This window comes from Venturia canescens, chromosome 2 (genome assembly GCF_019457755.1).
Source record: "Venturia canescens isolate UGA chromosome 2, ASM1945775v1, whole genome shotgun sequence".
Lineage (NCBI taxonomy): Eukaryota > Metazoa > Arthropoda > Insecta > Hymenoptera > Ichneumonidae > Venturia > Venturia canescens.
In genome coordinates this window covers 17,826,381-17,852,289 of record NC_057422.1, presented here as the reverse complement: position 1 = coordinate 17,852,289, position 25,909 = coordinate 17,826,381, and the positions used below count along the sequence as shown (strand labels likewise).

Below are 25,909 nucleotides of genomic sequence, written 5' to 3'. Positions count from 1 at the left end.
AAAAAAAATCAATTATCCCTTTTTTTCAAATTGTGTATCGACCTTCAATCGTTTTCCTCCCTTTTCGAGGACCCTCCATTTCCAGATGATTTTTTTTCCTGTGCCATGTGCCAGCGATCACTGAATTTACATGCATCCATATGTATTTAAATATGAAGTGATTAAATGTACATATATATTTATCCTGTACAAACCTCGAACGTGGCTCGACTGAATAATGCTTTCATTGTTAGCGGGCGCGAGCTCGTTAGTGCCTTGATTGCACTCCGGTGTTCCTGCTGTTACGATTCTTCGACAAAAACGATCGTTTGCTACCACGATCATGATAGTATTGTCGATGAGGAGTTATACAGCACACGTGTCTATATGTAGACGAATGGCTAAAGATTTTTCAGCCTGCAGGACTAAATACTGATGCAAGCAAAGCTGCATTCGATTTCGGACGTTTTTTCACTCGAGTCTCGATTCAAATTTTCACGACTCGTGGAAATAGTGTCACAGTTCGGAAACTTTTATTCGTATGTTGAAAAAAGTGAGGTTCGTGCCAATTCTATTTTGGTGCACTAGAACTGACGAAATAAACCACCGAGTCTAATTTTTCCTCTTTTACTTACTTTGTCAAAATCCACTTTTAGCCATCAATTTTTTCATCATCGCAACTACATGAAAGCTTGATGAGAGACAGTATTAGCTCGTAGACACCGCACTGGTGCAAATTTGCACCGACGAAAATTTCAAGTCTCTAGAGCTTCAAAATTTCTTCCTTCAATTTGGCCATTTTTCTATAATAAAACTTGATTTTTCAATTTTTTAAATGATTGTAATCGATTACTAAGGAATTGTTACCCCTAAAAAGTCTCGTTGTACGATTCCATACATTCATCGATGAAATAAAAACGTTTTGAAAAGTCCAAGTGCAAATTTGCACCATTGTGGTGAGTGTGTGATCTCAAAGGGAGTTTACTATCCACGGGTTAGAATAGGATCAGGCGAGTGAAAGAATAAAAAACACTTTTATTTGGTCGACGATGTGATTTACTGAGACGATAGAACAAACGGTTTATAATAAAAAATATAAATGGTCAATGGGAATAAATGGCAAAAGTAAAGCTCGATTCTGATTGCTCTGCCCGAACGTGTGTGTTTATGATTTGTAATTTATTAGCGTTTGCACCCTCTCACCCTCGATGATATCTTAATTCTTTTTTCTTACATATTTTCATGTTTCTTCTTCTTGTTTTTTTTTCTTTCTTTTTTTCTTTTTTTACATTGCATTGGTCTTGGTGTATGACTAGAGGAAACGCAGGATTCTATATAATTGTTGTTTTTATTTGTTCCTGCAACGATCGAGTATCCTGCTGCGATGATCGATCGACGACGTAGCCTAATTATAATAGTAACGTTTTTTTTTTATACACTTAAATCTTTATACACATATTTATTTTTTCCTCTTATTTAATCTCTTTATCTCTCGCAGCTGATAGCGATTGTTCGTGTCGTGTTATCAGGCTGGTTTTTCGACATTATTTTTGTTTCTTTTTGGTATTATTTTTTCGTTTTGTTTTGTTTTTTCTTTATTCGCTTCGGTCTCTCCCTTATTTGCATTTTGATTCTTCGATTCATCTGCCTCAGAAAAATACATACATATACACAAACGTTGAAAGATCTGTGATACAAATTGCTGTTTTTGGTTCGCTCATCCATCCCCTCGGGTACATCGGAGGAAAGCTATTTGTGACGAATTTCGATTGCCATTTTTCTCTAGCATTTCTCTCCACATATAATTGTACATTTATGAACTTATTTGCAGTAGTTTTTCTCACTGATGTTTGAATTTTTATTTTCTTGATTATTGCAACCTGCCTGGGAATAGGAAACGACGAAAAAATACTTTTGTCTTTTCAAATTTATCTACGGAGACTCGATGAAACGCTTGTCAAGTCTAATTTATTTTTTAAAAAAAACCTTCAAATTACAAGTTTTGAATAAATGCACAATTACTATCGCTCTGCACTCTTGCCGGTAGCCCCGATATTATGAGACTATTTTTTTTATTTCGCTTCGGTATATTCTCGCAATTCCATGTGAATATGAATTTCGTCACAGTGAAGGAAATTCTGTACCAATTCCAGGGAATGTGTACAGTCTACGTAGGTCGAATTTTCAGCTAACATCCATGTTTTATTTGTTTCTAATGTGTGTGTGTGTGAGTGTGTTTCTGTAATTTCTTTTTCTTGTTTACGAGATTGCTTATACTTGATACACATGTATACTGCATTTGATTGTTTATACGCACGGATATAATCGAGAGGATAGGAAGGTGTGGAGTCCGGGGAGATCGAGGGAGAAACTTTGGAAAACCTTTGAAATTTAATTTTTTCAAATTGTTTTTTACTTCTTTCGTTGAATGCAAGGGGGTTGGGAGTACGAATCTGGGTCGTAGGTACTCTAGTAGATTACACGAGACGTACAAGCTAACGAACACTTTGCTCCCTCTGAACTGAAGGAAATATATTTTGTTCAAGACTCTTTCTCTTTTTTTTTCTTTCCTATTTAACCCCTTCCGTTATTGCACGATACTAACAGATTTTTTTTCGATTACATGTATATCTTCTGGACATATTCTTTTCTCTTTTCTCCTCTTACATTTGTATACAATTTGATTTTTTATTATTTACAAACACCTGAGCGATGAATGTTGACGTCTCTCTCTTTCTCTTTCTCTTTCTCTCTCTCTCTCACTCAGACACACATACACGCGCTTCATTGTTCAACGAAAAGGTTCGTGAATATATTTATCTCCCGAACGGTGAAAGATTTTCCTTTAATTTTCATTTACTTTTAGTTTTTAAAATTCAATGAAATCCATTTCGATGCGGCGAATTTTGAATATTTTTCATGATAATAATAATTTACAAATCACACGCTCACAATAATCGTACAAATTCGTGGAAAAACTTTTTGTGCCAATCATGTCACGATTCTTTATCCTTTTTACAGGAAAACAAACCAACGATACATAATAATCACTTTTGTTTACTCAACAATTTTGAAATAAAACACGACCAAAATACTATTATCGATCTCTGACCCTCGAGTGCATCTTTGGCACGTTCTGATGCACCACAGAATTCGTATTTTCATCCTGCTTTTGGCAACAGATTCATCTATCATGCGGGAGGGAGAAAAGTCATAATTGCATCGTTTTTTCTTCGTTTGATTAACGTCGAGAAATTTTTTCTTTTATCATTAACAAACGACGACGGATTTTCCATCTATGCATACATCAACGTTCCAAAATCTCTTTTCGAACAACGCGAAATATTCATCCTGCTCATTTTCCGGTCGCATTCACTCTGGTTGCGTCAGAGGGAAGAGATCCATCGTTGCATCGAATCTACTAAATTAAATTTAGCTATGTCATATCGATAATTACAATGATATTATTATTATTTTTATTGCATCGTTATTCAGTTCCAGTTTGACTGCTTCCGTTTTTTACTCTCATCGTCACGTGTTCTTTCGATACTTCGTTTTGTCTTCTTCCAATTTGTGTTTTTCCCTTTATTTTTATTAATTTTTCTCTCTTTTTTTTTTGTATTCTCGTTCAAAGAGCTCATGCGGTAACGGCATGAACTTATGCGATCCCGAAAAAGGAAGTGGGCGATAATTAATGATAGTGCCAGGCGAGTAAAAAATACATCAGGCCAGTCTAGTCTTCGCGGTATACTCAATTAACAATTGTACAATTATATTATTTATACATCGATGAGTATTGACGGTCATTGGAGTTTATTCGTAAAAAAAAACAAACAGAAACGACGAAAAAATACACTGAAAATTCTCGTTCTCAGTGCTTCATTGTATTTTTTCTTCATTTTTTTTTTTCGTTTATTTGTTACAAACAAGAAGGGAGAGACGAGTAGAAAAAACTTAGTGTGTCAACGACCGCCTCGTTACGTGTCGGGGGCTTTTGAGCACAATTTCGATATTGCACGTATTAAATTACAAACTATTTACGAATCTGGCCAACGTTTCTCAGTCCAGATACTTCTGTGTGTATATGACGTGTGGCTATGCGTGTGTGTATGTATGTATGTGTGTGTGTGTGTGTGTGTGTGTGTGTGTGTGTGTGGAACACGTGAAAATAATCAATGATAAAGCAACTTTAGTCTTCGTCCAGAGAACCTTCTAAGAGAGGAAAAATATACGTAACTTACGAATTTCTTTATCAACAATTATCTAAAACTTATTGCAATAATAATATCTTAATAGGCCCTGAAGGAGAGTCAATTATTGATGGGCCAACCAGTGGCTCATGTCATGCCCCTTCCTTAACTCCGGCACCCGCGTGCCAGATCGCAAATCATACTCTATTCTCTCCCAACATCACAAAAAATCACACAATCTCATGCTGTTCGGCTTAGCATTGAAAAATGAAAAAAAAAAAAAAATATTTGTTTATGTATTTTTATCATTTATTAATCACAAATGTTCTCTCGCGCACATGAAATTTTTACTAATTTACAAAACGCCTCCGACAATAATCCTCGAGTCAAATAAACAAAAAGTACAATCTCCTCTTTTTACACATTTACAAAATTTTCATCACTCCAAAAAACATCTTAAAATTTAGGCAAATATTTGCATGATGTAATATCTTTTTTAGACTTTTTGTAACTTCAATATATTCATTTGCAAGGAATAAAATAAATTCTTACTGGGCCATTAGATCACGATGGTGGCGAATCGGTAGAACAAAAGTTTTTAAAGTACTTCAACGAAACATATATTTTGACGAATTATATACATCTATATTATAAATATTATCTGAATTTCAAACGTTAATTTTATCAACCGAGAATTCGTATTTTCCCAGAATAAAATTTGCCATTTGGTTCAACAAACTTTCATCACGCTTTCTGATGCGGCGAAAGCCAAACGGATTCTTTGCACGATGGACCAGAAATTTTTTTCGTACTTTTATTAGGTATTTGAGCTATACGAATTTTTTGAATATTTGACTGGATGGAAAATTCTCGTGACTCGTCAAAATTCTTTCGAATATTCACACACGCTCGCACCGACGTATCTCCTTGGCACTCTCACGCACGCACGCACACTGGATTGCTTATCATTTTGATTCCCTAATTTTTTTGTCATTTGCTCTTGTAGTTACTTACTAACTTTGGCAATAAAATAGGGCAAGGAGCGAGAGGAAATGGCGAAATAATTGGTGTGATGACTTCATGAAAATGAAAAACAAAAGATCTCGCCATAACGTATCAGCAATCAGGTTGATCCTTAATAAAAATTCTACGTTCATAAATCAATTTAATAATAATAATAATAATATTAGTAGTTATGTATCGTTATGTATTTTGCGAGGTCGAAACGACCGATTGCTGTCGTTTTTTCTTCTTTTTATCTCACTGCTTTTCGGCTTGTCATTTTTTCTTCGCTTTTCTTTCAAAGTTATATATTCCTTGTGCTTAGGATGCGGGCGTGACTTAAAATCTAAATTTGGTTTCCTCTCAAAGGCTGCTACCGAATTCGCTCGATCTTCGCCGGTCAATGTGCGTTATGTACGTCTCCGAGTACATACTCTTTGTTCGATCGTCGAACCTGGAAAGATACAATCAGTTTTTAAGGATGTGCGATTGTTATTTTTTTATCGAAAATAGAGATTCTGATACGAAAATAGCCAAGTTGAGTGTTTGTAATTGGCAAATTTTGGGGACTAACGCGTGGAAAAATGAACACTGTTACGGGATGGTTTGGATTTTTGATCATGAAAAAAATTGCACCGATAAACTTGGTCGCGCATGCCAGCTGATGTGATCCGCAATCTTATGTTTTTCTGAGTCCCGAGTACTTGATGATCTGATTTGCCGTTTTTTCATTTGAGCAAACTCATTTATGAGGATTGTCACGAATCAGTCAACATTCGAAATAGAAAATGTGAAAAGTGGACACAAATCGGAATAGCCGAGAGCATTTTTCGTTTAAATTCACTTTTAGCAGCGAGAATGTAGCAGCTGTGCTTCCTCGAACAGTTGAACAATATTTGATTCGTCATCGACTAGATTTTGAAAATAAAAATATTCATGAAAAATGTCTTCTGAATTGATCAGAGCTTTGAAAATGAGGCGAATTATTAATTCGCAAACCAAGGCTAAGAGAATTTTTGAAAAGAGTTCATTAGACGATTAAGGCATGAAGATTACAAAAAAATATATTTGACGAACAGCAGTGCATACTATCGTGCATAAATATTCATCAAAGCTTTTTCCAACGCCTGTTCTCAACAAAATTGCAGCACATAAAAGTGTCACAGCAACCGGGACAGGGAGCTTTGGGGATTTGTCAAAAGGTCCAAAGAAAAACAGAGACAGGCCAGACGACATTACGATTGGGGGACGAATTGAAACTGAAAAGTTGGTTAAAAAGGCAATATTGTGTGAGAGTGATAGATATATGGTAGCACTTGTAGTCCCGGAGAGTCCACAAATCATGGGAATGCTCGGGTGACAACCTCGCTCTCCCATCGGGGTTCTGGAAGTCGAACTGGAAAATAGTTTGGATGTTGGTAGGAAACCTTTAGCAAATGTGAGACAAAGTAAACAACAACGAAATAGGGCAAGAGGGAGAATGAAAAAGGTCAAGTGATGAAGTGTCTTGTGCTGGGTTTGAAAAAAGACACGCAGTTGTGTCCTTAGGTGGAGTTCGTCGATGGGAACTTTTTCGTTCATGCAGCATTGAAATGTCTTTCGAAATAATAAAATTTTGGAAAAGTTCAAGTGTCTACTGTACCCCGTGAGATTGTATTTTGATCTTGATAAAGTATCGCAATTTTATTCAATTATTCATTAACGTTCATGCACGAAACGATTTTCTTGAAAAAGGCTTGAGATTTATGCAGAGTTTAAATGAGTAATCGACTGAAACGCATATCAACACGTTTTTCTTGATCCATTTCCCTGCGTACGTTTTCCCTTTGCGTTCTCTAGTGCGATTTTTGACATAAGAAACTACAGTATTTTCGCCAGAACGAATGAATTTTGGGATTCGGTGAGTGATGGATCCCCGATTGATTGATGACTCGTAATTTCATTCGCCAAAAGATAAGTTTAAAAAATTCATTTACAATTTCGAATTAATAACTCTGACATTAATTTAACGTGATAATATATTAAATTATGTAGTAAAATATCGACCCAATTTAGACACCCATAAAATACGATCCTTCTCACATGATACACCTTAAAAGGTCAATGAGCCGAATAGACTCTCCGAAAAAAAACTGGAAAGTAAATCATCAAAAGTAAATCATCAAAGGTTCATAAATTCATGAACGAGTCACGAATTAAACGAAAAAAAGGGAAAATTGAATAAACGTGTCTTACCTGAGAGAGGGCCGACGGAAGTCTAGTGCCTCGAGATCGGAGGGCTCCCTCCTGCATAGCGAGCAAAATGCGCATTGTAGAGTGTTCTTAAAGGCCTCCCGAAAATCACGATTGAAGTAAGCGTATATGAGGGGATTGAGTGCCGAATTGGTGTAACCGATCCAGAAGACGACGTGTACAACGACATCGGGACAATGGCAGCTGGAGCCGCAAAGACTGGTCGTGACGTACCATAAAAAAAATGGTAACCAGCAAAGTATGAAAGTGCCCATAATGATACCAAGAGTTCGAGCGGCTTTGTGCTCCCTCTTCATTTTAATGAGATTCTTGTCTTTGGTCGGTGTGTGAAGATGATGATCGGTGCTGATTTCGTTGAGGGTTAGAGTCTTCGAGGATCCACCACTGTTGAGTTCACCGTTAAGATTATTAAGATCCCTGCTGGGCCTGTGTTCCAACAGCATCGCGTTGCCCATACGATTGTGCATTTGTTTCTCTTGTCTGTTGGCCTCCCTGAATATCGCGAGATACGTCAGCGTCATTATTGTGCAGGGTATCCAGAAGGATATGCTCGATGATAATATCGCGTAACCTTCGTTGACCTTGAACTCGCATATATCCGGATGCATGTGACGATACTCGTTGTTGTCGCTGGTCGTGTACCAACCGTTGAATATCGGTACGAAAGATATTATGGCGGGCGATAACCAACATGCCATTAACATGTAAGCCACCACTCTTTTCGTCATGTTTATCGCGTATTTAAGAGGCTTCATTATAGCATAATAACGATCAACCGATATACACATCAAATGAAGTATCGAGCTTGTGCTGAAATAAACGTCCAGTGAATTCCATACGTCACACATGAAATAACCGAATAACCAACGTCCCGTAACTTGCACACTAAGATTAAACGTCATCGCGAACATCGCCACCAACATGTCCGCTAATGCTAATGACACCACAAAATAATTCGTTATAATCCGTAATTTACGATGACGCATTACCGACACTATTACCAGGAGATTGCCAAAAACCGCTGTTATTATTATCGACCCGAGCACACAACCCTTCGAAACCGCGATCGGCCATTCAGGCGCTACGATACTCGAATTTGTCCCATTCCCATAAAAATCATCCGACCTTCCCAATATATTCGTCAAGGTCGCCGAACTCCCGTCCAACGACGAGACATCCGATGGACTTTCCGGACTCGTCGCCATCCTCCGCTCGACGACTACCGGCGACACGAACCGCCCGACACGATGACCAAGCTCAGCCACCGTACGACCGATTCAAATCTCTCTAATCCTTTCTTTTTTTCTTTTTCCGTAGCTCTTGCTCTGTTATGTATTCTGTTCTTTGTTCTCTTGGATCTTCTAACTATTTTGTGCAATTCTGACAACTCTTTAGTTAGAGGCTCAATTAAGTTACGGAAGAACCGTTCAATCGACGTAACCCAAATGACTTCGTCATTGTGATGCTTCTTATCATCATTAGTCGCAGTTTGTCAAAGAGCCCAAACACGATGTCTTTTCTTCGTTTATCCGGATCAGCACGATCAGGCCAACATCACTGTTGTGCGAGTCGAAATAATCTGAAAAAATATAGAGCAAAAGGGCCTTTGAGTGATTGTCTTTTATGAGTGTAATCAATTGTCGAGTTTCAAAAAAATTGTTTGTTTCTTCTTTCGAAGAAGCTTCGATCTTCAGTGAAAAATTGGGCAAATTTTTCTCTGCTGGATTCACGGAAATTTGATAAATTTTCGTTCCGTGCGCGAATGGGGTAGTGGGATTTTCAAATCGAGCCACTTTCTAATCTCATTTGTCTTCGTCTCGTGTCAAAAGTATTTTCAGGGTGAAGAGAAACGTTTTCCAATCGTAAAGTTCATTTGGCACCCTCTCCCAATATTCTCTGGCTTCATCTTTGGTGCTGGCTCATCATGAGGCTGCAAAAATCCGCCAAATCTCAACGTGACGAGATTTTATTGGATGTTACGCTTATACTATTTTACCAAACTTACTTATTCCCCATCGAGTTAATTGGAAAAAAAATCTCAACGCTTCTGCTGACTATGGTGAATGAAATCCGCACGTAAATTTCTTGAGGAGACTTCCCCTAGTTGTAGCGTGACGTTTATGAGGCAAAAAATTTCTAAAAATTCCTTTCCATTGCGGTAAAACAGAAGGAAATTCTCGACTCGCTTCCTACGGTTTTTGTTCTCACACAATTTTGAATCAAGTTTCCCAATTTACATGAAATAATGATCCTTTCAATGAACATTCAAAAATATCTCGTTTTGATTGTTCAACATCACATATTTGCTACCATTATTTTTTCCATCGAAGGAAAAAGCCTCAAAAAACTGTTGCGTATTTCATTTTTTTCCAATTTAATATGTGCAATGCAAATGAAAAATGTACACAAAAATCAGAAAGCAATTGCAAAGCAAAAAATAATCGATAATACACTATTTTTCTAGATTCATCTAAAACAATGTCTCTTGAATATTTATGTGAATATTTAACTGATGAAAAACTCACGTGACGAGCTGATCCAAACGGTATTGACAATTTGTTTGGATTAAACCATTCTGAGGTAATCCAGAGTTCGTGAAATTTCACTAAAACATTTTTTTCAGCAACAACGTGAATTTTGTACTCCCATCCTGTTTTCTTTTTTTGCGAATCGAAATTTTCATAATGGAGATGTCTAACGGAGCGACGATGAATTTATCATTTGGAAAAGCGAACAGAGACATGTCATGGAAGAAAATTATTAAACACTCTGCCAGGTGCATCTCTCCTTCTCACTCACGAATCCCGTTATTTGCTGTCTTTGTGGTCTCCATTTCAGACTTTCCTACAAGCCACCCACACAAAAATCTCGGAGCATATAAACCGGTTAATATATTACGTGCTATTTTCGCCTTATATTTGGGTCAATTATCCATCCGGAGCACGGGATTTAATCCCTCGACCGTGTCCCTCCGAATACTAAGACTCTGGTCCAGATTAACGAACGAACCTTCATTTGTCGATTTTTTTTCTCTATTTTATCAACAGATTTATGTCGAATGAAAATCCATTGAGAGTAGTTTCTCATACACAAATTATACGTGGAATTCGGAGAAAAATTAACGAGATACGTGGCTTGGAGGAAAGTTTATCGAGTTATTATAAAGCACAGTCGCATTATGCAGATTATTACAACGAGCGAATTGTCTTGTCGAAAATTTCTTTTTTTTTTTTTTTTATTTAGAGAACGATGAATTCCTGAATGATGAAATTCATGTAAACACAGATAAAAGGTAATTCTCCCACGGCTGGTGACGAGTGGATGAAAATTCTAGTCTACCGTAATTCCAACAATGATAAACCAAAGGACTTGGAGCAAGAAAAAAGAGAAGGAACAAAAACCAAGGGGGCTAAAAATGTTCAACTTTATCTTTGCTTTAGCGTGGGCCAGCAGGCTATATAAATGTATAGATATCAAAGCAGCACGTATGCGAAGCTCATCACGTTTTGCGGGCAAACGAGACGGAAAAAAGGCAGAGAGTCAGAAAACAAAAAAAATAAAAACAACATCGCCAAGGGAAAGAAAGAGAGAAAAAAATTATCTTCCTCTCTCGTTAGCCTCCTGGCGCGAAAGTTTTTCCAGCTTCCGTTCCTCCAGAGATGTGAGCAATCTACTTTTGCTCGGTGAGTCCGTCCTCTTTGTCGAGCTCGCTTTTTTTTTTCTTTTGCCCCTTGTAATTACCCGGAGCCAAAACAGTTGTTCTGCATTTAAGGGGAAAGCAACTTCGTGTGACAACGGAGAAAGGAGCGTGGTGATTATCTTCCAACAATGGTTAATATTGTACCGAAATCATTCCAAAGGTAAACCAATGCATGGTAAAAAAATGGTGAAATTTTATTTTTTTTCTCCATCATCACGAGTGTCTCCAGAATCCGGATCGAAGCCATGAATGTCAATTGGGCACAAAATGTTTTTTTTTTTTTTTTCGTTTCGTTTTTCCTCAACATGAACCGTTTATGAACATAAAATTAAGGATTTAAATTAAGAAAATAACCCTCGTGTTTCTTTTTCATTTCCATCTCCCTGAACACGATAGTTGGGAAAAAAACACACACATACACACAATGTGTTACGAATAAATGTACGAGTGTGGATCAAGACGGCCATGAATATGGAATTCCGGAGACTTTGAAAACGTGATCAGCTTGCGGAGAAGAATGAAGGGTAAGAGAAATGGCGGAGAATGTAAGTGAACGGTGAACAGGGGGTGTAATGCAAAGGATGTTAATCGTGTACGCATCGAGACGCAGAAGCGTTCTCCATCGTGAATACGTTCGAGATCCACTGCGGAGAGGATATAATATAAGTAGAAATTCTCGGAATCTGAGAGTGACCGGCGAGGGATGGGGAGAGATCTGAAGTGAAATGATAATGGTCAAGGCCGAGTCTAGTCGCATTCAAGATCAATGGCAAGGGAGTTTGGTCCTCGTCTTCGGATCTAATGAGAATTTCTCGCATTTCTGTCTGGTGCGATCTTCGTTTTTTCCTTTCCGTCTTTCTCCAGCGAGGACGGAGGGATTTTTACTACGATTCCTTGGAACAGTTCATATTTCATCTTCTTTTGCTCCTCCCTTTCCCGACAAAATGATTCTTCGACGTATTGACTGAATTTATTTTCTCTCCTTCCCATTTGCCTGTTTTTTTTTTTCTTTCATTTAAATCCATCTCATCATTCCCTAGGTACGCAGGGATAAAAAAAATCTCGAGAGTTTAGCTCCTTCCCTCAGAAGCTAGTGGATAATTAATGAGAAAATCATATAAGCGCAATCAGTATCTTCATATTTTATGATAATTGTAGGGTGATCCGCTTACAAGATGAGAATCCACTTAGCCCGGGCGTCAAGAGGGTGGTTTATCCCGCGCAGCCAGGGGTAGAGTTCGAACTATATCGACTCGACGAAGCCACGTGTACTTTTGCAAGTGGAAGGGATATTAATCTTCGTGACGGGGGATGCGGGCGCGAAATCTCGAGAGCGTTGGCTTCTTCTTCTATTCATTCGCTCTCGAGTAGGTAAGCGACGGGCGTTGAGGTTAAGAGGAAGAAGAATCTTGGAGAGAAGAAGGGGAAGCGAGAGAGCGAGAAAAAATAGAGCCACGTAGACGAAAATATAGTGGATGGTAGCACTCGAAAGTGAGTATAATGAAAGACCAAATAAATGAGATCGTTCGCGGGTGTGAGATACAAAAAAAGATAAAAAAATCTTCCATTCCCACGTCTACACGTGAAACGGTGCTCCTTTCGCCAAGTCGCGTTCGTATGTGTGAGAGCACTTGTATCAGTTTCAACTGAGAGAGTGAGCGTGAGAGGACTGGTAATTTACGACGATATTACGAGCAATGGTCCGTTAATAAATAATGCGGGACATCTCCGAGACCGTTATGGGCACGCTCGAGTGAGATACGTGAATTATCGGCCTCTCCCCCCACCGACTCACTCATTTCTACCAACTCCGTACTTTTCACACTTATTCTCATCCCTTGTGCTTAATATAGATATATTTATACAGCACACGTGTAAGCGGATCTGCCTTTTTGTGCGAAAACAATCACCCTAATTTTGCCTCTGCGCCCTAGCACGAAACGCAGTTTGAGTGGGAGCCAGAAAAAAATGAGTGTGTCGAAGATAATTCGAAATTCGTGGTTAATATTATTAATTTTCAAATAATTCCGTTTTCGCGTTTAATTTTTCAATAATTTCGAACTATTTTACAGTAGACTTCGTTCTCATCGGGGCTCCGAGTATTTCTTGAATTCTTTTCAAATCGGTTCAATACTATTTTATAGTATTAAGGAAGTTCAAGTGATATATATATAGGTTAACAAAAATATATTACGCTTTATTATGCAAAGTTAATGAATTTAAAATTTGCGTGAATCTCGTTGAACAGCCGCTTAATTTTCTGTGGAATATTTGGAGAGGTTTCATCGTCTGGTAATCGAGATATTCATTGTTGAAAATTACAGCTTCAACATAGATTCTTATGGAAGCTTTCAAAAAATTGCGAACTTGAACGATAAATATTTCATTTTCGAGACGGTTAAGGAGTTTCGGTACAGAAGTCAAAATATTAAGAAATTGATCAAATTTGGTGATAATGTTATTCAACATCAAGTGCGAAAACACAAATTTTTTTCAAAATTTTCTTCTACTTAGTTATGGAGTAATTACGCATTAAAGCAGATTTTTTATGCCTGGAATGTATACCTATATATATGGAAACGCTATGCTTATACACGTAAACTTTAGTGATCAATTACTCGATAACTGTGTAGAAGAAAAATCTTAAAAAATTTGTATTGGCAAATTTGGCACTAAAGAATATGTTCACCAAATTTTATAAAATTCTAAACTTTTTGAAATTTTTTATGTTTTTAGCATGGTTTAGCATGGCAACATTGTATCGCCTGTACCGAAACTCCTTAATCGTCGACATATTCAGCCAGAGGTTTAATACTGTCTTAAGCTTTCTGTTTAAAAAATGTTAGTGTGCAAAATTGGACAATAATTTTTCCATAAGATACGCTTGAACCTCCTTAAGTTCTTTTTTTATATGTTTGTAGAATTAAATCAATATAAATTTTTATATTCCCGTGTCTATGGATTTTTCTATTTTATAACCGTTCTCGTTTCTATGGATTTCGTCTAGGGATGTACGTAAAACGTATCCTCGGATTTGGTTCGACGCGTATGATCTCACGTACCAACTCCGAGACGATCTGACTTTCCTGTGTGTTGCAAAATCATTTTCGAATTCTTTCAGTGAAAGAGTATAAATTATTCCACCCACATTATGGATTCTAACGTCAAAGCTCATATAAAAGCGAGATTCGTGGACGAAGATTGTGGCTGAGCGGTGGTAATTTTTCGGGGTCACCGTCGACCAATACGCATCTTGTTTTTCGGCGCATTTTTTCTCTTATTTTGTTCGCCCTCTGTCCGTAATATCGCGTATATATTACCATAGAGAGTCGCGTCCGGTGGTTAAGTCGATTTCTAGGAGTCGGTTTACGTTCTTTGGCAGCGGCGACCGCTTCTAGTTTAGCATAATCCGGGGATTCTCTCCCACAAAAATCCAGCATAACTTCATGCCCGTCGTTGACGCGTCCGAGGCATGCTTCGGTATTTTTTTTCTCTTTTTTTGACAGCTCGTAACCGAGAATATTACGAATTTACGGTCAATCGGGTACTTAAGCCCAACTCGAGAAACCAGGGATGAGAATTTAAGGGGTAAATAGCGGATAAGACGAAAAACATTTGGGTGACCCTCGGGTAAAAAATAAACTGATGGCTAAGCTTTCACGATCTCGGTCGACGCACCTCCAAGCTCGGTGAACCTTGAACAACATCCAGGTTATGGTGAAACTCTCATTTATTTTAAGGTCCGCATCATTTCCTCGGTATAAATTTATAATCGTCAGGATTTCTAAATCACAATAAGAACTAACTACTGAAAACTCTCTTATAACCTGGATCTATATAAAAATGACAGAAAACTTTTCAGCTTATTTTCAGCACTGCGATACGAAGCGATCTGTATATAAGTGGATCAGTCGAAAATAGAAGATGTGGGGGGGGGGGGGAGGCGATAAAAAACGTCCCATTTTATTTGTGCTTGGAATTTACTAAAATTAGACATACGTAAAAAAGTCTTCATCTGTGATGTTGTCGTTTCATAACGTAAACAATTAATGGCTATTTTCTTTAAAATAATTGAATATTGAAAAATTATCGAAGATGAAATGACTCTTGACATTCAACAGTTGAGCTTTGATTGCCCACAAAAAATTGTTATTCATAGTCATACGTATTTATGAGCGAAGAGAGTTACAATGAAAACTGAGAGAGTTGATAAAAGCCTTCTGGTATAAAACTGGTCATTCGCTTGACGGCCACCAGGGTAGTTGGACGTATATACACGAAGTTTCATTTCCATGCCAGCCCTTGCTTGGCTTTGGCAAGCTCATTTTTTCATCTTTTTATCTGGTCTCGTCCCGAGGGTTTTCCAAGAAGAAAGCAATGTAAACTGTTCCACCTTCCTTTCTCCGAGCTTTCTTCGATACACGGATTAATGGCGCGAGGTCGTGGAAGCCCTTGGAGGGAAGATGCGATTCCGTTGGAAACTTGCCTTGCTACGTTGACATCAATGGAAACCCGCCGTTACTGCTGCACTTTGCTAGCTACCACGGAGACGGAAAAAGTTTACTGTTCACTCGACGAGAATAAAACCGGCTATAAAAATCCGCTCTCAAAGTATCTGTCCCAGTTGGAAAATTACTGGTCAAATTGACTTTTTAATAAAAACGGATTAGTCAGACGATGCGTCTTACAATCTAGCTAAAGTAAGGAAATTGATAAGAAAACCAATCGACAAAGCTCGTGCGTCGAATTGGGGCCGTCCGTACGGACATTGGGAATTTTCAAGGCTTTTTTGCATTCCGTCATGTATCGCCACAGCACTGCCAGGCTTAGCCCCGTCCAGGCAATGTCAGGGTAACCGAAGCCATTCGAAATGAAGCACTTTTAAAGGAATCCATTGAAAGACAGTCAAATTCGACTCGAGCAATCCTGATTCTAAGAAATTATCATATAACGATAGACTCGGGTGGTGTCCCGAATAATGCTGAATCATCGGAGCCTTGATCACTCGCACCATAGTCCCGGAGCATCTGCAACGACTCAAGCCTAAAAAGCCTTTATTTTTGTCGCGTCAAACACTCATTTATTGTGCCTCATATTTCCCTCTATCTCTGCGCTACTAATTTTCAAGTTATCCACTTTGCACACAAGTGCGTATCGAGAAGAAAAATCTCCGTTGAATTTAAACGATCAAAGTAGTTCTCGAAGATTCGATTTGTTGTACCTGATCAACGGGACGTCACGCACATTTGTTCCCGGGTTCAACCCTTTCGCAGTCGGTCTCATAACCGAAACCCACCAACTTCCAACTGTGCGGTACTTGGCCTCATTAGCGACGGAGCCAGAAAGAGAGGGATAGAGAAAGAGAAAGAGAAATGTGTGTATGAGCTTCGCTGAAATAGTTTATTTGCCAACGTCAGTTAACGAGGTGTTTACGACGTGCGTTTACCCTCTCGTCTCGTTTATATATACACTAAACTCGCGATTCCCGCAGTCCCACTGCTCCCGACACTCGTTCAGACCAATAAATATACAACGATAACTCTTGTAGCATATACACCACTGTATACGTGCTGCTTGGTCTCTCTCCCTCCATCTTTTCCTCTTGCTCTTTCTTCATTTCGTCGCTTCGTATATATATTGAAGTTCTAAATGCCAACACACGTAGATGCATTTCCTGTCTGTTATTTTATGGGTGATACAACGAAGCGGAGCATAAACAGGCAAGATTGTGAACACACAATTCCGTGGAATTATGCGTTATCCCATGACGCACGCACACTTCTTGTATCTGAACAGTTACAGCTTCATGTCACAGTGAACGTTTACAGCTTAGTATTTACTCAATTTAAACCGCATCCCATTTGCCCATCTCCTCTCCTAGGTTTATGATGGAACGAGCTTATGTTTGTTTGTGTTCCAAGCGTCTAATCGGCCCGCTGATATTTAGTTAGAGTCAATATACACGCGCTCCTGTTTTCGACACCAATCGAAAGCGAATGGAACCACCAGCCCTGACGGTTTTATGGCTCGCGAAACACTTCTATCCAACACCGCGTGTATGATTCTGGATAGGTTTTTGAGCCAGGATGTGCTGCAGGTAGCCTGATTAGAACTAAACTTATGTCAGTAATATGCTAAGCTTTTATTAATTACAGCGATACATTTGCTTAAACAAACATTTATTTTTTTGCTTCGTTAGCAAACATAAATTACACGATGCAACACTATTTGCAGAAACGTATTGGTGTGCTAAATCAGCTAATTCATAGGTGCGAAATTAAAATTCTCCACTTGATTACCACAAAGTATAATCAAAGTCAGAATAAATGAGAAAATGATTGAAAGATTCCAGTGTTTAATCGAGGAACCTCGATTAAACGCGGCTTCCGATCATTACGTAAACACGCATCGATCAGCGGGGTGGCCTCGTTGAATATTCTCCGTCTGATAAATCGATTAACTTCATACTCTCGCTGTAAAGATGTTGGCTAGAGCGTCCATTAACTCTGCATCTAATTCTTCGCTCTTGTATATACCTCGAATCCCAAACGCTGGATTCCACTCGATGCTATATGCGCGTGGCACTTGACCGTCCATTTATAAAAAAGCACCGGTACGCCACAAAGTCATGATCACTCGTGAATCGTGGCCTCATTAAAACGTCGGATCAACGCACGAGGCGAATAAAAAGCAGACGACGAGAAGATTATTACGAGAGGGCGAATGAACACTCGTCGCTCGTCTGATGGTCGCCTCGTGCCGACCTGGACCGGCTCGGATCATTGCATAATCTGTTTTATAAGCTATCTCGTCATCCATCTAATGCCACGAAGTTTATGACGGCACTTTTCGAGTGCACACTATTGGTGATTTATGTGGTGATCAAATGACAAAGTACTTGACAAAAGGAACTAAATTTCACATGGAGAAACAAATTGATGAGCGGAGAGTTATTTCCTTGAATTAATATCTTATAACCGAGTCCAAACTGCATGTGATACGAGTCCGTCAATTGTCAAGATCAATTAAAGAAGTTAATGAGACTGCAGCTTGAGTCGAAAGCTAAATAACAATTGCACTTCGCAAGCTGAGTCAAGGACACATGGGGAGGCTACAAATGTCATAAAAGTATAGTGCAATAAGTCTTTCTACGGTTCCGCACATAAACTGTCAGAAAACTAAACGAAACGTTCAGTGACGTCAGGGACGTGCATTACGTAAAGGAGTGTCCGAAAAAACGACGCTTAGTTTTCCGGACGGAAGAGCTTATGAGAGGAGACGTTTTCATCCTGATGGCGATTGCCTCGAATTTTCTATCGCGTATGCGAACGGACGCGCCAGTTGATGGAAACGCCGTCTTGAACGATGGAGAAAAAAGCCGATAACAGATTGCCAACGTGCTCGTCGATTCCGATTTGACCTCTGCCGAGAGCGAAATGACAACAATGGAAGAGGCGCGGATGGCTGAAGCGTACCCATCTTGTGACGCAACGAACTGACGTAGCCTCGATAATCGATGTGGCACTTCAGTTTGACGCCGGTACACACACTCCAGTTACGTAACTGGACGATGATCCGAATACTCGATGATAAGCCCGGCGTCGTCATTTACATGCTGTCCGTCAACCAGTTCCGTGGACGAAAACGTCGACAGAGTCCACCGAGGATGGACTTGGCTGGTCACATTTTGTTCGTGGTTATTTTCCATGGGGGATTGTACCAGGCGGACAACACGGAGGAAGCGAGGATTGAACTGGAGGTTGGAGACGTCGAGGAGAAATGAAGTGGGCCGCCTGCTCTGGCGATGAAGGATCGGAGGCTTTCAGGGACGGAAACAGAATTTAATTGTTGTGTCTGCTCGCGAGAAACATTAATTCCCACGCCCCACGATTCCACCATGCATAATGGGACTAGGTAAATTGAACAGATCGAAGCCCACGCGTGTGCGGCTTTGCTATACGCGCCAGGATGTTCTTTGTTAGCCATAATGGCGTCACCGTAACGACGCCAGTCACGAGAATATAGCAAACTGCATTGAGATATCAGTGTATTGTGCGTGTGTGTGCATAGACGTACACATATATTTTATTAGTGCACAACGATTGCGCTTTCGCGTACAATGCCGTGGGTCCTGAGGCATTTTCACTCAGTATCCAGAGCCACCTGCCTGCTAAACTCTCGAGAGCTTCTCTACCCTTCCCTTTCATGCGTGTACAATGGAAGGATGGTCATTAAATTTAGTTTACCTTTGTTTCGACGGATCTACCCTCCGCAAAAAGCAAAATTTTCGGCAGGAACATCCGCTGCTTCAATTCCCACGAGCAGAGCCTTACCAAAAGCGCGTTCACCGGACACATTCGAGTCACGGAGAAATTCAACGGGTCTGAAGGAATGTTGTAAAAAAGTCTGCCTACTGTCAAGTTTTAAGTACGACCGACACTTTCGGTCACCTTCGCATACGCAGAAAAATACCATGCAACACAATAGCGATAACGCGATTATCGCGAGGTCGATGCTAATCAGGATATTTCCAACAGGAAGTCCGTAATCGGTGAACGGCGTCTTGGAGAATGGTTTTGCCAATCGTGTACAATCGTTGTACAGGCTACTCTACGCGCATTTTCTTATTTCGTTGTTGCGTTCACTCGAGACCCTGCACGAAGTCTTTTTTTACAGAAATTCTTTTATTTCTTCACTACTTTCCTTCATTTTTCTAGGGTGCAGCATACATTGTGTTTAATACTTAGAGAAACAATGTTTACTCGTGTGTTTGTATGGTGTAGAAAATACACACATGCATAAGGTTACGGACGCGAGAGTGCCGTGTCCGAATGAACGAGTAGTCTTTTCGTGACCTTGGGCATTCGCTGAGTTATACAACTCGCGTGGCTTTGTACATACATGCAACAACATTTTCTCTCTCTCTCTCTCTCTCTCTCTCTCTCTCTCTCTTATACACATGGACACGCCACTGGGGTACTTGTTTAATGCGAGAAAACAGCGTGTGTCCGGGCAACTTTATTATTGTGTACTAACGTGACAAGCCCACCTATACATCCGCGAATATATCCAAGTTATATTCTATATTTAGTAAAATAACTGTATAGTTACTTGTTTCGCAGAATAAATGCGCGTGTTACCGGAAGCAGAAAAAACAACGAGAATAACAAGTGCAGGTTTGCAATGGAGTATATTTGGATCATATCCTGGCATTTCTATATTCACATCGTTCCGCATGTACATTTTCTATTGAACGGAAAATCTTCTGGCTTGTAGGATTACCGCTCGGAAACTGCTGCGTCAACGGCTATCGACGCAATATCTGAAGTGATTATTACTTCCATTCTATAACAGACACTACATCGTGTATGTAATAGATTTTTAACCGCGCAATGCCAAAGACAACATAAATCCTCGTACCATTGCTCATGATGAATTCAGTGGAGCACGGGAGCGATTTATGGCCCCTCGAATCAATGTGGTTCAATGGGGATCCGCCAGGTGGCTACTGACGCCAAATTTCTCGTCAGCGAGTCGACGGAGCATTTTGTATAAATAATCCTAATAATTGAAAATAAAAAAATCGACTTTTTTGTTGTTCAAAGTCAGTGGAGAAAAAGGAACTTTTTTTCGTTGACTCTTTTTTTCTACTGGTAAATAGAAAAAAATCGTTTACTCCTAATCGACCAACTGTCATGACTTCATCGTTTTTTTTCCTTCCCAACCCCCCCTCCTGCTCCAAGGATTGAAAAACCTCAGAACCGAATATTTGTCTTATAAATCCGTAAAGTAGCAAAGCACTATAACGTGAAACGAAAAGGTTCGATAAAGTGACAATATCTTTCGAATAAAGATTGCAGTCTGATGGTGTATACGCAAGAAGCACGGAGGGGACGACGCCGCGGAAATGCAAGCGGTGCAATTAACCCGTCTAGTTACTGCACTCAACCAGAATACACGGTAATTATGTCGCAAGCGTTTTCCCATGTAGAGTATACACACCGCGTCGGAGAGGGAGAGAAAAAACGAAGGCATCTACGCGGTTCATTGTCACAGTTCAAGGCACCGTTCGAGCTCAAGCTAAGTATAGAATGCATTTGCGATACGGCAGCTCCGCTCGCATACACATATAACCTGGTGTTTGGCTACCTCCGGTTTCGTATACTATTTTCCATTAACCCCCTCCCCTGAGTTTACGCGTACTCAACTGTTGTGTGTGCACGAGGAAATTTACTGATGGTTATTCAGCTCTCGTTCTTGGCTGTTTCCTCTAATCGATAATACCCACTTTAGGCTAGACAAGCCTGTTCAATTCGAGACCATTTAAACTGAAAATGAGACCTGTGCTCAGACTTGGTCGCAAAGAAGTGGCATTCTTAACTCTTCCATTCCTATCAGACTTTCAGCTTTTAAAATAGCGGGTTTATGGATTTGCAGAGTACTTTTTTACTCGTCACTGCTAAACTCTCGACAATTTCAAGTGAGACGGAAGACACGCTTGTAAAAATATGATTTTATGGAAAAAACAGAAAAAAGAGAAATTACGGAATTATTCTGAAAGTCAGAACTTCATCTAAATGATAAAAATCATTAATGGAGAAAAAACGGTTTTCCTGAAATTATATATTGAAACGACAAATTCACTTTTCAGCCGATGTATTTTTTATCCTCGTGTTCAACTCATAAATACGCAAAATGATTCGATAAATCTATTATTATTGTTAAATTATCGGAGCGAAATACAATTCACGTTGGCATTCATTCATAAATCAAAGAAGTTTACTACTACGACAAAATGTATGCACAGTGTTCCGGTCGATGGGGAATTGCATATAGTGTATAACGACCTTCGAGTTTCGTCTCGTTGCGCATTGCGGCTGTGCCAAGTAACGTGCCTCATCGTATCCGTCATGAGCCGGGATTTGCAACGAGTCGGTAAGATTTTGTTGCTAATTAAGCTCCCAGAGATAAAAGAAGAAATATTTTTCATTATTCCAGCCACTCGAGATCCTTTTACTTTTATGATCGTAGCTACGTTAGAAATAGTCGAAGAAAATGACAACCATTTTCCCATGAAATATGCTTTCTCTTCGTATGAATCGAAAAAAATAAACAGCCTCGCATGAACTCTGAGAAAATTAAAGAAAAACATTGAACGATGATGCCACACATATTTTTTCATTCACCATCACAAAGAAACAAAGACACAGGGAAACTAACGGCATGCATTTTTTCATCAATGGAAAGCACTATTTATGTCTGAAATATTAACCAGCAATTTTCAGTAGAAGACGAAAAAAGTAAAACAGTTCGCAGGCTTTGAGAGTGCAAAAAAGGAGCTCGAGAAAAGAACCCTCTTTGGATTATACAGTTCCAGTGTGTATGCGCATTCTCGGCGTCTTATATCATCCCGAGTTGTTGGATTTGTGTGACAGCAAGTCGTTTAAGCTACCGGTGTGTACATACACGCTCGCTTAGATAAATGTACCTCCCATAGATATACATGGAACACGAACAACATAATCTGCATATACATAGACTTTATACTAGCATAAAGAATGTACGAATGCATAAATAAGACACCCAGTTCGACACAGCTATCATGGAATCACAATGCAAGAGCGAGCCTCATTTGTGGTTCAAGGATCCATGCGTTTTGTTACATTTTCCTTGCTCCGTATCATTTATTGCGTATCCATCTATGCATGTACAAGCCTCAACGGAATTTATGGGTTTCATCAATGATACGCTGATTTTTGTTATAAAAAAACTTCTCCCCATCTTTTAAACACGAGTGCGTTATTCTTTAAGGTCGTTATATAATGCGTTTTCGTTGAAAGATTAAAATATTTTTCACACAAGTGTCATTTAACCGGGAGTGACGAGTGTCGAGTCAGGTGTGGCTCGAGTGCTCTCTCATGTTGAACAGCTTCGCCTGAGATCAGTACTTGGTTGGGTGACCTCTTGCTCATCCATCGATCGCCGAGTAGGGGATTAATTTTCTGAGCTCCAAATAGAGAAAAACAACAGGAACTCGGCGAAAAAGAGCATCCTGAATCTGCCGGGCTATCAAAGTTTTTCTTGAACCTAGTTCGACGATGATACAGTTATGCAACGTGGCAGAGTTGCTATGGTCAATACTCTTAGGAGTAGTTACTCGAACACGAAAGTTGGTGAAGTGGAGAAAAAGTGCCGTTAAAGTGACGGAATGGGTTCAGGAAACATCCCCAGGGGTTTACCCAGTAACGTTATGAGATTTGGAGATAAAATAATCCTCTTATTTATCGCATGATGAGAGCGGAGTTGATATTATCGTCGTTTAGAAATTCGGTGTCGTTCGTTAGGAAAAGACAAATGTATTTAACGACATTTTCTTCTACTTTGAATCGTAGTCAAGTCATATTTGACGAACTAATCCTGCTGGATGCTCTTCAACAATTGAACTTCATTCTCTATACTAATCTATTGATTCATCGACAGTAATCATCGACATGAGTCCGATTATTTGTTCGTGTATGCCGATTGCGTGCTTTCAAAAATAACTAAAGATCACTGGAGCTTTTAAAAATGATAATAATAGTTGTCATTTGTGAAACTATTACGTAATAATTTTGAAGCTTTGTCTGCGAAGCACGCACGGGAGCCAAATTATCATTTCGAGGGTGACAAACTAAGTGACCACAATCGGTCTCGGACACGATTTCATTTAACCACCGAGCACCAAGTTGCTCGGTTAACGAGTATGCGGGAACGATACGGCAGCATAATGCACGTAATCAACATCCATTTTTCATACTTTTCTTTTATCTGCGGAGAACCAACATTCTTTTGGCATTTGAGAATATAATGAAATTCTTTAATGACTTGCGAAAAATCATTTAAACAGTTCTATTATGAGAAGGTAAAAACGTACCGAAGCGTAGAAGTCTGCGATACAGTTTTCTTAATTTCTACTCAATTTATAAAGCGCATTTTCTTCAAGTACTCTCAGTACTTCTTCAAGTTCAACTTTACCGAAAACTACTGCGCCGAAGTCACCGAACTTATTCGAATTATTTGAACTCTTTTATTATAACCAAATACGAAGGGTTCCGGTTACATAATTTTTCATTTCCTGAGCTCATTCGCTCGATCTCAAAAATTTGTTTTATCACTTTTGTTTCATATTCTACACCACCGAAATCTTATCATACTAATGAGTGTTGAAATCTCTAGAACTTTCGATCCTCAATTTCGAAATAAAAACCTTACGACACAATGAAAAAAAATAATGATTCCCATGAAATCAGGCGATTGGCGTTTATGCACGGAGATCCTTCAGCAATTTTATCTTCAATGTTATCTAAAGGCGCAGCAGCGTCTTGACACAGAGTTTCTAAAAGACCTGCCCAACGGCAATGTGAAGACGTGAGACGACTTTTCCTCGCACTTAAACTTCAAGTGGTCACCGTTGGAATCAATGTCATTTGAAGTTATAAGTTTGAAAGAAATAAGAGAAAAATTGTACTCACTTACCGCGAAGCAATTTCTTTTCCCAGTTCACGAGGCGCGATCTCACCAGCGCCCTTATCGGAGGTAGGGGCAAGTACGGTTCCACCACTTCGCAAGCGGTGCCCAATCACGGGGCTTCTCCCAGGTATAAATGTAAAGCGCTCCGCAGTGCCGAGTAGCATTCGATATCCAGAACTCCTAGCGTCAAAACGCACCCCATGGCATTAACCTATCCGCACCTAAAAATCCACTTGGAATTCTCCATGAACGAATCCATCGATAACTTTCTCACTAAAACTGTTTAGAAATAAAACAATCTTTCCGAGCTTCTAATCTGCTCCGCACCGATTCCCCGGAGACTGGGTCAACGTCAACGTACTTCGATTATTGCTGTTCCGAATAGATCAGAAATACCTACATCTCTAGCATCATATTTACATATCACTGAAAGCACTGAGGCCCGGGAGCTGCTGCTCGAGAGCATCCGTTTCAGTCTTCCGTAGGACTTTCTAACGTGAACTCCGGCATCTCAGCCATCGCTATTCCCATCTGTCGCATCACAGGGACGCGGAGATATTGATTCGGGACGGGAGAAAAGCCACTCGGTACTTCTCAGCTTTATAGGGCAGAACCCATCCTAAAGCGTTCTAAACTTTATCGTTTGTCGTGAGATCGATATTTCTGCGATTGCTCGTCATATTTTAATTTCATTCTGGCGTGGTGAGGAACAATCGCACCGGCTCAATTTCCAATCAAGGCAAAATAAATCCCCCAATATTTCACCCCTGCGTAGCGTTATTTTTAGAGATGAAAATTTTCTGTCGAGCCGTGCAAAAATAAAAATAAAGCAAACGATTTTTCACAGAGGCGTACGTAGGAGCTCAGCCAGGCTATGCGGAGGGTGACATATTTATACTTGAAACGTGCTGAAAGCACGTGAGAAAGTGTGCACTCTGGCGAGGAGACATAGGAAACGGTTGAGCAGGACCAAACAGTGGTGTACGTCGGGAGATGAAAAAACCTCAAGCAGCAGGGGCGAAGAAAGCAATAGGGGGAAAGAGCGAGAGAAAGAGGGGAAGTACTGTGGACTGTGAGGAAGAGGAAAAGAGGAAAAGAAAGTGAAGGTTCCGGTCGTAATCGAAAAATCGAGAATGTTTCTACGTGACCGGTAGGTAAACGGAGCAAGTGAGACACCGGCTGCTATCGAGATTGGCGAGGAAACTGGAAGAATGAGAGCTCGGGTCCGATTTTTCTGTAGAAAAAGAGAGACAGATAGCGAGTGGGGAAGGAGGGC

At 39.6% G+C, this 25,909-nt stretch overlaps 1 protein-coding gene and 1 long non-coding RNA gene across 3 annotated transcripts in view; one reads left to right on the top strand and one right to left on the bottom strand.

Annotated features, from left to right (window-relative positions):
• Positions 1 to 1,012: 1,012 nt before the first annotated feature.
• The window catches only part of Octbeta2R (Octopamine beta2 receptor), a 134,149-nt gene continuing 109,252 nt past the window's right edge, over positions 1,013 to 25,909 (bottom strand). For both annotated transcript variants that reach the window (XM_043413376.1, XM_043413375.1), the window contains 2 exons: positions 7,407 to 9,003; positions 1,013 to 5,625 (listed from right to left, as the gene is read on the bottom strand). In XM_043413376.1, the coding sequence (XP_043269311.1) occupies positions 5,535 to 5,625; positions 7,407 to 8,629 (1,314 nt within the window). In that variant the 5' untranslated portion in view covers positions 8,630 to 9,003 and the 3' untranslated portion in view covers positions 1,013 to 5,534. The remainder of the gene's footprint in view (positions 5,626 to 7,406; positions 9,004 to 25,909) is intronic.
• Positions 9,895 to 11,381, top strand: LOC122407268 (uncharacterized). The gene is made up of 3 exons (XR_006260175.1): positions 9,895 to 10,200; positions 10,668 to 11,107; positions 11,197 to 11,381. It is a non-coding gene; the product is annotated as an uncharacterized lncRNA (long non-coding RNA).